The 13,744-nt window shown below is 40.3% G+C and overlaps 1 protein-coding gene across 1 annotated transcript; it reads right to left on the minus strand.

Annotated features, from left to right (window-relative positions):
• Positions 1-1,131: 1,131 nt before the first annotated feature.
• On the minus strand, positions 1,132-11,987 carry ebag9 (estrogen receptor binding site associated antigen 9). Its single transcript, XM_033641737.2, has 7 exons — positions 11,678-11,987; positions 11,065-11,159; positions 10,531-10,612; positions 9,802-9,966; positions 7,840-7,950; positions 3,420-3,511; positions 1,132-2,840 (listed from the first exon to the last, which is right to left on the minus strand). Exons 2-7 carry the CDS (start codon positions 11,145-11,147, stop codon positions 2,723-2,725), a joined length of 651 nt encoding a protein of 216 aa, XP_033497628.1. The 5' UTR covers positions 11,148-11,159; positions 11,678-11,987; the 3' UTR covers positions 1,132-2,722.
• Positions 11,988-13,744: the final 1,757 nt, after the last annotated feature.

A 13,744-nucleotide genomic window follows, 5' to 3' on the forward strand; every position in this document is an offset into this window, starting at 1 on the left:
ATGAGAGGATGTGCCCGATCAGCTGCCCTCTTGAATGATGAAAACGAGCTGATGTGCCCTTTTGGCTGCCCTCTTGATTAACAAAAACAAGCGTATTTGTCCTTTTGGCTGCCCTCTTGAGTGATCAAAACAAGACGATGTGCCCTCTTGAATGATGAAAACGAGCTGATGTGCCCTTTTGGCTGCCCTCTTGATTAACAAAAACAAGCGTATTTGTCCTTTTGGCTGCCCTCTTGAGTGATCAAAACAAGACGATGTGCCCTATTGGATGAAAACGAGCAGATTTTATAGACTATTTCGCCATATACATGACACACTAGCTTCTTACGCACCAATGGGGCCCATGTCATGCAGTAGGTGCCCTTTTTTCCTTTTTCACCCCAGCCCTTCTAACATCCTGAGTCCGTCACTGGTCTTCAGTCTCCCTAGCTAAGCTAGTTATAGATTTCAAATCCAAAAAAGAAAGTCTTGGGGGAAAATAGAGAATTCAATAATGGCTGGATAGAGTTGTTTGCTTTCACCAGCAACACTACGAAGTTGTAGTACCAAAAAATCATAAATAGCCCACTGCGGAGGAGCTTCTTTGTGGGAAAGCATATACCTGAAAGCTCCTTGAAACCTCTTAATAATGCTGACAGGATCATTTAGATGTAAAATGCTGCGTAACCTCCATTATAAAGCTTAGATAGGTTTTTGATTTTGATGGTACAGATTGCTGAGCCCTGGCCTGGATCAAAGTGGCGGAGTGACCGACAAACGCTGAATCCACGCTGCTAGCATGGCTAACAAAAACTGCCAACCCATATCATGTTTTACCCATAACAAAGCTCAATAATCATGTCATATGTCATCCATCTCTAATGGTACCCTGATCACTATACTTCAAATAGTGTTTCCCAAATTGCACACAAGGCAGCAGACTCATATCCAGAGTTATTCATCTCTAGAGGTATGAATCAAATCATTTTATTAAAAACCTGTGTAGGACTGATACAGCAGGTATACAATCTGCCAAACCTTCTGCATTGATTGAGCTTGTTGTCCTCGTTTGTGCTCAACCATGACGATTCTTATAACAGGAAGTCTTAAACATGACTGAGAAACAAAAATGGGTGAGAAACAAAGAGGTTCTCTGTGATTCTTTTTTTTTTTTGAAAAGTAAAATGTGCAAAATGACAAAATGGAACAACATGCAGCTTTTCTCAATGAAAACAGTTGGGAAAAGAGCATTTCCAAAGAAAACACACAAATCCTTACAGATAGTTTGCGGAATTCCCTTAAATTCCCTTAAAATGCTGCTACCTGCTTTCAATTAAACTCTTAAACCTGATCATGCATTAACCAGTCATTTAATCATGTAAGTTTTAAAACAAACAGCTCCTCTGAGTGTCAGTAAATCATTGCTGGATGACATTGACCAAATATTTCTTTAGAAGCATTGCAAAGCTTTTCAAACTGTAACATTCAGTGGGAAATGTACCTTCCTCGGCTCCACTCAAATCTTTTATCAGACGTCACAGTCCAGACATATTTTATCATGTCTGCATGTTTCTATTTATAATGGGCCTTTCTCCACCTGCCAATGTTCCCATGACAACAGCTTGCCTATTGGCACTGATACCAATACTGCCAACACTGCCTGGTAATTTCATTATAATGATGCATAACAGGATTTTCAGATAAGAAAAGAAGCAAAAAAATTTCTTCCATCTTCTAACAAGCCAAGGTATCCGGTCTGAGATTACACTGTGATGGTGATCCATGTTTTAGAAAATCAGTGTCTGTGCAGTGAGCGGATCAGCTATTTAAGAGCAAAGTAACATTCCCGTTCCTTGGACAAAAAAAATAAAAATAAAAATCAAAGCAGTGATCACTGGACAATTTCCCTCAATATCAAAAACTGACAGAGAAGAATAAATGGCAGATCAGTAGCCATGAGATTACCATAGGAACCCATAGCTAACATTTATAGTTGGGCTAGATTCTAGTCTATGGTCATTTATCCTTACTCATACTGATAATCCTCAGCCTTTGTTTTAATGCAGATATCCAGTGTACTAAGGGCTGCACAGCACAGGGAGATAATGTCAACTACCAAGCAACATTCATTAGAAAAAAAAAAAAGACGATGAAAGACATAAATATAAAAACACAAAGATCAAGCAAACTGAGGGATGTCACTGGTATACAGTGATGCTTAAAATTAATTACACTCCTTTGCCTTTGAGGTTATAAATAAGACAAAGAAAGGGAAGTGTACTCCCTATTTGAGTCTCATAAAGTAGTACAGGTACCTGATTATTTACAAATGTACCTGGGGAAAAAAAACCCAAAAGATTTTTCTACGCTATGTGACAAATTTAATCAGAATCTCTAAGTGGTACCCTCTAATGCTGCTTCTAACCTTTAACCTAAGATGAAGAGGATCGCATGAATACAGTTTTCCCTTGAAGACCAAAATGACCTTGCCACATGAACAGGGAGTACACCAGGTGAGTTATCTGCCCTCAAGAATGATGCACTTTCATTGCTGCAGCTGGATAACAGACTAAAATGGCTGCTGGTGGAAACAGGGTGGAGAAAGAGGATAGTTTGCTAACAGATAAGTAGTGTGGGGTGGTAATCCTGGTCGGTATGATGACTGTAAAGACAGACTGATGATTGATTCAGTGTCTTTGCCCCCTCCCATCCCTTTGGCTCAAAATTGAGCGGTTCTAAAATGTTACGAGAGCTTGACGGCAATCTTTTGCTCCTTCTTCATCATCCTCTGAGCCTCTTTCTCCATCTTCTTCCTCTGCTGCTCCATGGACCGCTTTTCTCTCTCTGCCATCTTCTGTTGTCTGTTACATAAAGAGAAAGACAAACATACGATTGCAAGCAATGTCATTACAGCGCACATCAACAGAAGCTAGGTCAGCTGGGAGTGGGGAAAACAAGATCTTATTCCTTGCTCCTCTGTGTTGTAATTATGGTATGCACTGTCTCCTGGTGGCCAGTGTGTGAATCTACAGCTCTCCAATGGAAAAATGAAAGTGAGCTCACAGTATAATTTTCATCAATAGTAAAATGGCCTGGCAAAACTATTTCAAGTGTTCTCCGCATTTTCCTTTCAACAACATCTGTCATCCCATGAGCAGAAGAGCAACTCAAGTCACATCAAACAAATACTTTTACTGTATGTTTGCATAATGTTCTATGTGAGAATCCTATTAAGTAAAGTCACCCTTAAGCCTAATGGGATTCATCTTCCCCTTCGTCTTACAAAACACTCAACTCATTCACTTGTTCCTGTAACTGCTGCATAACTGGCTGATGCAATATTAAAGAAGAATAATGAACTATGTCAACTGAAAAATCCTGACAAACTGGTACTCGTACAGTGTCTATGTAAAGGGACAGAGGCATTCCTGAAAAATTACCTGAGCACCTCCTCTGCCTCCCAGGCTGCATCAGACTCATCCTCCCAGGCATTTGCGTCCTCCTGCCAGTTGTCCATTTCTCCCAGTTCAGCCTGCACATAAGGAGGATGTCACTGTACAATAATTACAGCATTTAGATTTCAAGAGTTATGGTTTCTGAATAGGGCCAAAACTAAATACTTTACATAATGTATTACCTCCTAACTAAACAATCATTGTGGAAGTCTCCTCTAGCTTTACCAGAGATTAACTGTATGAAGGACACTGTTCACTTCATGTTGTTGCATCCTTACATGTTTCTGATTCAATGTCCTTGTTGAGTTGAACCTTAGCAAGGTCCCGCTTGCGGATGCAGACTGGGAAATCATGACGTAGCATCAGGCTGGCTCAGCCCAGGGTCCGACAACAACACAGCTGTGCTCCATTGACTCTAATGCAGTCGTTTCAGATTTCCTTCATTTTCAGGCTGGTTTTGTGGATTTTGACCAGGGGCAGAGGTTGGAAATAGATATACGTTTCTTCCCTGTTCCAAAACCAAAATCAAACCCTGGCAAGTGAAGGGTTAGCTAGCTAGCTACTGAAGATATAGCCTACTGAATGTATACAAATACTGCTTTTGCTTTGTAACAGTGAAAAAAAAAAACAGACTGACCCTGCTGTACAGGAACCAGTGAAGGGAAGCAGGGAAACTTTGCTCATATTGAACCAGCTGTGTGTCATTGCACTGTGCGCAGATGAATGTTATTTGACTTTCCCCAGAGCTCCCCACCTGTCCTGTGGTGGGGGTCCAGCAGCAGAGGTCTGGGTGCTGGCAGTGACACCGGGGCAAAGCCAAACACTGTTCATCTGCACACACTGTGATGCCACACAGCTGGTTCAATATCAGCAAAGTTTCCCTTTATATTCATTGTCTTCTGTGGCGATCAGCAGTGGTGGTTCACTATTACACTGTGATCTGTAGCCTATAGTTTGGCTTTAGCTTCTAACTATCTTGACCTGCGTGTTAATGACAAAAGAGTGAAAAAAAATCCCCTCAGGGGGATTAATAAAAGTATATAAAATTTAAAAAAAAAAAAGAAATAAAAAAAATCTTCGTCTTTTTAACCTGTTGTTGCCACCAAGTCAGTTTGACATCCTGGATATATCCTTAAAGTGCATATTGTAGACCCCTCAGTGTGCTTCTCTCTGGAATCACTGTTTCATTTTTTTCAAAAATGTGATATTTCTTCAGGGCACTTAATTACAGTGTGGGCTCCATGCTTACTCCGACAGCTTGTTGGACCATCACAAAGGGGCGGGGCATAGTGAAAGGTCAATAACCCTTTTAACTGCAATGATTACACAATCATTGCAAGTATTACGGGGGGTTGAGTCAGTGATTGACCTTCTTCTATAAAACTGTCTGTCTTAGCTCATCTGTCACAAGCTAGTTTCTCATGAAAAGTAAGGAACATTTTAGAATTTTTTACTTCTTTGGTCCGAGGTGTAAGGGTTCGCAAAATTGACAGTTCAGTTTGATACAATACAGTGGTGTAAAAACTTACATCATTAGGTATGAGGATTCTTGATTTCGAAAAATGATGGAGCTATACCTGAGTGACCCATTTTGGGGGGTGTCGTTTCAGCAACATATAAAGCAAAACCAGCTCCTTAAAAATATCAAATGTAGCATTATAGTTATGAAATTTTTTTTTAAAAAATAATCTTGGTTCTGAAATGAAAGCAAATGTCCCTTTTTTAATGTTTAAAAACTAACATCATATTGTAAGTTGAGCTTTTGTTTTTTTTGGGCTCAGTTACATTAAAGGGATAGTGCACCCAAAAATGAAAATTCAGCCATTATCTACTCACCCATATGCCGATGGAGGCCCTGGTGAAGTTTTAGAGTGCTCACATCCCTTGTGGAGATCGGTGGGTGTAGCGGCTAGCACACCTAATGGTAGACGGCGCCCCAGACTAACGTCCAAGAACACAAAATTGAATCCACAAAGTATCTCCATACTGTTCATCCATAGTGATCCAAGTGTGCTGCAGCCGCAACATAAAAAGTTGTTTCGAAAAACATCATATGAACTCTGTTTTTAGCCTCACTGTAGCCTGTAGCTCTGACTGCTTCTCTGTGCTCCGCGTTCACGTGTGTGCGCTCAGGGTGATCGGTGATGCACGGTCTCTGAAGAGCAGCAGTCTCGTCAGTACTGATGTCCAGATTCTCAAGTGCAGGCATCGCCAATTCCCAGTCTGAGCAGCAAATACTTTCCTCATCCGTTGGCATTGCTTTGCATTTGAAACAACTACACCACCAGGTTTCCAGTGCTCGACTCCGGTATTCTGCGGCTGGCTGAGGGTTAGGCTCATGAGCTGTGGCAGCTACTTCATCCAGTAGCCTGAGTTCCGTCCGTATACCCGGGCTCAAACAAATACGGCTCAACAAAGAAATGCTGTTCCTCCTCAATTTCAAAGTCTTCAGACATGTTGGGCTGTCCTTTGCTGAAAGACCGTAGTGCAAATTATCTTTTAGCTCTGTAGTTACGTTGTCTCTCCCTGCGGTGCACGTGTCACGTGATGTAAACACGGGTGAGCAAAGCTCATGCTTTCGCTGGTCTCGCGCAGGCGCGCACACGTGAGCGCGGAGCACAGAGAAGCAGTCAGAGCTACAGGCTACAGTGAGGCTAAAAACAGAGTTCATATGACGTTTTTCGAAACAACTTTTTATGTTGCGGCTGCAGCATCACTACGGATGACCAGTATGGAGATACTTTGTGGATTCAATTTTGTGTTCTTGGACGTTAGTTTGGGGCGCCGTCTACCATTAGGTGTGCTAGCCGCTCCCCCCGCCGATCTCCGCAAGGGATGTGAGGACTCTAAAACTTCACCAGGGCCTCCGTCGGCATATGGGTGAGTAGATAATGGCGGAATTTTCATTTTTGGGTGCACTATCCCTTTAAGCACATTCCTAAAGCCTGAGCAGAATCTCATATCCACTGCCAGAAATGTATCAGTCACCACGGTGATTTCTTTTGCCCTGTCTGAATCAGTTGGAAACAGTTGCCTAAATGCTGTGTGGATAACATTAGCTCGCAGGTTGTGTTGCTCCTTGTATTCATCTAGTTCCACCAATTGACACACTGTGGAGAAGTCGTCGTAAATATGTTGACATATTAGAAATATTCTAATTGATGTAGCCTACTGATGTGTAGCAGATGTGATATACCATTGTTTTTTTGTCCACCACTTCCTCATCATCGCCCTCATAATTCAAAACCAAAGTGGCGCCTAATGCCAGGCCTGTAGTTTATCAGAGGATCTTCAATTTCTGGTCTGGTAATGGCGTTACTTTCCATATTGCAATGAGCTAGCTTCATGTAGTGTGCCTCCCAGTGTGTCTCACTGGAGGAGAATGTTTTGGTTTGGGGGTAGGAGAGGCAGACACCATGTTGCCTGTTACATCCTGTGGGCTGCCTTGTAGAGTGCAGTGGCACTGAGAACACTAAATTAAACACTATTTAATCTGTGTATTTTATTTTCCAAATGTAACAGGATTAATTCAATGTATCGTTTGTTTGTAATGTGTACCGAACTGAAAGCCTTGTACTGAACAGCTCAATGTAAGTATGTGTACCGTTACACCCTATCAATTTTTTTTATACTATGGGTTCTGACATTTCAGTATTGCCTTCTGCAGCTTTAGCAAAGTTATTCACAAGGCTAACAAGTTAGGAGCCATACACATGTCATGTTTTTTGCGCCATCAAAATCATTTTCAATGTAGACACACTGCAAGTGCACTCAGATGTCAGAGCCACTGACGATAGGCTTACACACTTATAAACAGCACCTGGAAGTAGATCAGCTCTGCACTCAGGATTTCAGATAAATAGGCTGTAATACTGTGCCTGTTAAGGTTGCTTAGCAACCTCAGATGCAATCTACCGCTTCACTGTTGAAAGCGGCATAAAAAAAGACACAAGAGTAGTACCCAGCACCTGACCTTGTGTATTCCAGGCGGTCAAAGACACAACATGTGTACGGCCCCTTACACAACAACTTCTACTTTCCTTATATATCTGAGCAACATTACCACATGACATTTCTTCAACACCTGATAAATCGGTATTCGCAAACTAACACACTAGGTAAATAAGCTTTATAGTCTATATTAATAGGACTACAGCTAGGGTCTTTAATCTTTACCCATTTTCCAGCCCTTTCTTTCTGGGTTTGCTTTGTGATTTGATGATTTTTCACATACAAATTTACTATGTGAAATGTATGGCCATTTATTTGGACTGCGTTTTATTTTATACCACTCCACAGTAGAAACTCTGCTTGGTCCCAAACTTTTCAAACAACGAAAATCGTGGATGTGTGAGGAATGGAAAACCTGCCTGATGCTTCAGATGGTATTAAACTGTTAACTTACTGAGGGTGGACTGAAGGTCATCATATCCTGAGAGGCTGCCAGTCTGCTGGAGAAACCTGCTGAGCCATCAGGCACCAGGTAGTTCAAAGGCTCCCTTTTCTTCAGCACTATCTGCAGCACAGAAACCAGAGAGACAGGGGCTGAAGCTTTAACTGAAGCACTTGGTGACGCATTACAATCCCAACTACAAAGTTAATAGTTTTTATATTACTTACAATGTAATTATATATGTTTTAACTATACAGATGCACTACTATGTGCACTATGGCATGCTTTCATTCATTCACATGATGTCTATATAATGTACATACATTATAAACATCTCAAGAAAACTGCTGTTTGGTGCAATATGACGTTTTTCGTAGGCCAATCTGTAAGTTAGCATTTGGTTGTCTTATCAAAAAGCCAAAGGGACTTTACAATTGGATTTTGGATTACTGCAGAAAATAAGGTCTGTGGCTAACAAAAGTTTATGATTTACATGTTTTGTTCAGTAAAATAATTTCACATATGAAAAGTGAAAACCACTTTTATGATTTTTGAAGCTTAAATGCAATCAAAAGTAAAAAGCTAACGTTGGGCTCTAAAAAAACTACACCGCAGTCACATGACTGCATCGCCACCATCACAATGACTGTAAAGGCGGTGTTCAGCGTGATGACCTTTAATGTCCCCGACAACATGTGTAGTCTCATTTAGCTGCTTGTTAGCAACCACCATTTTTAAGACAGGAGAAGCTTCAAAATTCACAAGTGAGGTATTTACTGATGTATTTCAAACTGTGGAACAAAATGTAAAAATCTCTTATACATGTGTTAACCACAGAACATATTTTAGGCAAGGAACCAGAGACACAAAACTGCTAACTAATTTCCGGGTCATAGGACTCATTCTTGCAGCACACTATAACCAGGAAAAAACAAAGGGGGAGGAAAGGTGCACTGCAATCTATTATCTGCTATTCCTATTGCAGTGGAGATTTGTTGACTGACCTATTTCAGTGGTCTAATCTGATATTTCAATAAAAGGTTTGATAAACACAAAATGCAAGTGACGTGCACACACCCATACCAATATTATTACATTATTATATAATCTATCATTGCAGGATCATTTTTTTTTCACCATTAACTTGTTTATTTGTATTTTTTTAATTACAAATATTTTGGGAAATGTGTTATTTGCTGTCTTATCAAGAGGTACGGGAGTGAGTCCACTATAAAGACAAATCAGAAGCATATTTTGTCTAGTTTTGCACAAATATTAAAAGCAGGAAGACACAGCTAGCCAAGGTCTGTCAAGGACACCTCCAACAACTCTGATAAAAACTCTTCTTATTATAGCGAATATTTACTATTACATATAGAAATAGCCAACTCAACAGTTTAGCAACAGTAACCTAATGCATCGCAGCTTTTCTTAACTAACAGCCAAGAGCAGTGGCTACACACAGTATCTCTGAGGTTCTGTCCTCGTAGTTAGCTTCCCGGCTTTGAACACTTTCTTGATTCCACAGAAAACCTGTCTGACTGATATACTGGTGACGAGCTTGGTAGCTAACAAGAGACAATGTGTACATTAACGAAACTAATCACAAGATGACATGTCACGCTATGGGTGGCTTTCCACTTCGACTTAAGAATTTCCCAGAAGAAACCCTGCATTGCAAAAAAGCCTACTGCTTCTTCCAGTCTTTGGGATTAGCTAGACTAAACACGACAGAGTGGTGTCCTTATTGAATGTGCAAAGATGAAAGTGACAGTTAATAAACACATCTCCAAAAATGTCTGAGTATTCCTTTAATAGTACAGTTTATCTATTTTAAGCTGCAGTACAATACCAGAGAGACATGTAAAGATTGTCACCAGCTTTGAAAAAAAAATGTGTTCAGGATATGCAGTATTTCATATATTTTGCATCCACTGAGTAATCCTGGATCAGCTGCACCATCTGTGGACGTACCTTCTGTGTTTTCCTGATGGTAGGGGCCATGTCTTTGAAGTAATCAGGCTCGTCGTCCATCTCATTGGGTTGAGGGGAAACGTTTCCATTGCCACCTTCAATCTTAATGCTTGTAGGAGCCTCTTCGTCCCAAGAACTCCATTCCTCAATCTCTGGCGGTGCAGACTAGACAATAAAATACTCTTTGAAGTCAAATGTATTTGTGGAATTTAAATGCAGGAGATTGTGTAGTTCATAGGGCTGGGCGATATGGACAAAAAATCATATCACTGTATTTTCAGGCTGAATGCTGATAAAAGATATATATCCCGGTATTATCTACTAAGTGGGCTACATTTTCAGTTGCAAGCTGAAATGGGGTGGTCAAAGGTTCGCTGCGGTCGGCTAGATGCCATCGCTACCCGCTTGAGGGCAGGCGGCCTGGCTTTTGGACCTACTCCGGAGAAGGAGTAGGTACACAGCTCGGCGTGGCACTAGTATGCGTTATGTGGCGTAACCTGACCCTATATCGATACTAACGGTATTGTCTAAATCTATGTTTTACTTTAAAATATATCGACATATTGTACAAAATCGATATAACGCCCAGCCCTAGTAGTTCAGAAGTAAATACATGCAAGTTTTGAATTTTTGTCCAATGATTATATCTGTGGTCTGCCTTTCCAAATACTGAACACTCTCTGGGCTCTGGGCTTTTCAGAGCGGGTGCTGTTGACTGACAATACTGACCTGCTTTGGTACCGATGATGAAAAATCCACTGTTGTCGGGAGAGTTATTTGATCACCACTGAGCTTGCGGCCCCTTCCACTCCTACAGAGTTAATACAAGTCGAAAGGAACAAATTTAATGTTGGAAATAGCAGCAACTGGTAGAAAACTGTTATCAAACAGTCACAGTCAGATCTCATTAGTGCAGAGAGATAAGATTCACTGACAGGGATTTCAAATCTGCCAAGTAAATCTTCTTCAGACATTACAGATGCACTCCCTTTAGAGCATGAATTGAGACCCTTCCTGAATCAGTACATCCCAGTGATGGATCTGCATGTGACCCACCAGGCAATGATCTGATTTGTCTTTTACCAAATTATACCATGGTGGGTGGCAGAGAACATGATGAACAAAGTGAAACAAAGTGCAATTAATTTGAATAAACAGCAATTTAGTTGTGGCTCAGATGCATGCAACATTTATTTGGCATTAGGTAGTGTTGCATTGACAAGATTACCACAAAAGAGAATAATATGTACAAGCTGTGCTCACCTGCATATCAACCTTTTGAAGAAAGAGAGTAAGCTGGCTAGACATGTGCAGATCTTGAAGAGACGGAACTGAGTGATGGCCATGATGAAACTGAGCTGGTGGGGAGGAAACGTGGAAATATTAACACTTGGATTTACAATGGTGATAAGGACTTGTTAAGCTCCATAACAATATAATGTGTAGTAGAGGAAGTGTCCAATAAATATGCGGGGCAGCATGAATTAGGAAATAGCTGGCCAGGAAACAGTCCTCAAAAAGAAATGTGTTGGCGTTCATGAACACCACGTATCAACAACCAGTCTTATTATTCGTTATGTGGAGAGCCGTGACACTAGCCTCTGAGATGCTAACGTTACCCTTAGATACACTCAGCTAGTAGAATGTATGCTAATTTAGTTCTTGTCGCAATAAATTGACTTCAACACTAATAAATGCAATTGTACTGACATGTTAATACTTTAGTTTAATCCGTAATTTCCACCATATAAAATAAACATCGAGCTAAGGTTGACGATAGACACAAGACCTGCGGATATTAATGCTAAATTAACGCAGCAAATGTATGTCTTCACGTTAGACTTCCACACGTTTTAGCTGCCAACCCAATACTCACCTTGCAAGATGTCAATCCACCGTATGCAGAGCTGCTGCTTTCTTCTTGAGTGGCAGAAGACACAGGTTCATTTATTTGCTAACCGTTGCTTGCTAGCTTAGCCCACAGGAAAACATGATATTTCTGAACCTTTTAATTGCCTTTGTAAGACGACATATTTGCAGTGACAAACTATACCGCTGTCATGTTAAAACCATGCACGTAACAGCTGTGCAACCCTCTGCGGTTTCATGACAAAACTCCTAAATTCGTGTCGTCGCTCATCTCTGTCCCATGGCTGCCATCTTTGAGCTGGAGGAGCAGGAACAGGGAAGTGCAGCGTGTTCCTGCCGCATTCAGGGACTGTCGGAAATGAGGGCGCTGCGATACTTTTCATTCCCATAGAGAAATTGTAAACCTTTGAATTTATGCCTGAACCAAGATATTTATAGGTGGCGAAATACAGTTTGTGATGCGAACTATCACAACACATGGCAGTGGGGGGGGGGGGGGGGGGGGTGGGGGGGGGGGGGGTGCATCAAAACAACAGAGGAATATATTTAGTTCATTTTTATTGTCACCTAGGAAGATTTATATTCTCCCAGCATTATTCTGTCTATCAATACTTTATGTTTTGTAAGTGAAAGAAAAACTATTCAGGTTAAAATGGGGTCAGATCCATCAAATAAACATGCTGTAGAAAAATAAGAGTGCTGTAAGTCCCACTTTATTTTCAGCTAATATAAATGATGCATTTGTAAATATGCCCATGGGTATGGGCAGTGTCAGACAATAGGCAACAATAGGCTTATAAGAAGATCACTATTTTTAGATGGCGGTGGTTGGAGAGAGAGCGAGGAATGTAGAACATGTAGTGTATAAAAGACAAGATGGAATTGATCGAGTTGAAATATGGGGGGCAGACGGCCACCCACCACAGAGCCTGGCCTTGCTCGAGGCCTCTACCTCCTAAAAGGCTGTTTTCCCTCGCCACTGTTGCCAAAGTGCTTGCTTGTGGTGGGAATTGTTGAAATTTGTTGGTTTTCTATCAATGAAAGAGTTGGACCTGCTCTATTTAAAAAGTGTTCAGAGATCAGTTTTATGATTTGGTTTAATTAAATTGACTTGAGTTGATTTAGCTAAAAAATGCTTGCGTGTCTCTTACTTTTTTTTAGAAGTCTTATAAGTCTACAGTTAGAAATGTTAGTGTGTGATAAAAAAAAAAAGTCTTGAGTTTTGCAATTACCAATTAGCCACCAGCAAACGCTCATCAGTCAACTGCACTTTTAAAAAAATGTTAGTAAATCATAAATAAATATTAATAGATAAATAAATACTATTATGCTTTTTATAAATTGATTTTGTTCATAAAGCCCCAAAGCCTTTTTCCAGATACTAAGTGGTAACACATTTATTTTCCTGATGAATTAAAGAGCTAAGAGTTAGCTGATGATGATGACGATGATGATTAATTAAACCATTGATTAACGCTTACAAACTCTTTACAAAGACAGACTCATCAGAGAGTCATTCCCAAAAACTTAAGCCATCAGTATAAACTTAAAGATGCCACACAATATTAACCATTATATAAACCATTTCAAATGGCAGAAAACCTATTTGGGCCAAAATAGTTGCGGTTGATTCATTGTTTCAGGAGTTAACATCCAAAATATAAAGTGTTATATAACTGGCCACATGGTGATGCTATCCCAACAAAAATCCCCCCCCCCCCCCCCCCCCCCCCCATTAAGTGATTTAATTTAACAAAATATGTGTCACAAATGTTCCTGGTCCAAAGATGTAAATGATACTGTAGGCATATGAATGTAATACTATGACTGAATGTTAGCAGTCGGTTTATACAACACAAATTCTACAGTGGGTGGAGGAAGTAATAATAATAATAATAATAATCAACTTCATAACGTAAGACCAGTCACTTTATTTTAGAATTTAATGAGTTGGGCTTCTTTCAATTATTATCAATTCTGTATTACGTAATTATTACTTTGTTTACCTTATGATTTTAGGTAGGCCTAATGCAGGGACAAAATTACTGATTACATACCACATACGGTACAGTAG

This window comes from Epinephelus lanceolatus, chromosome 10 (assembly GCF_041903045.1).
Source record: "Epinephelus lanceolatus isolate andai-2023 chromosome 10, ASM4190304v1, whole genome shotgun sequence".
In the NCBI taxonomy this organism is placed as follows: domain Eukaryota; kingdom Metazoa; phylum Chordata; class Actinopteri; order Perciformes; family Serranidae; genus Epinephelus; species Epinephelus lanceolatus.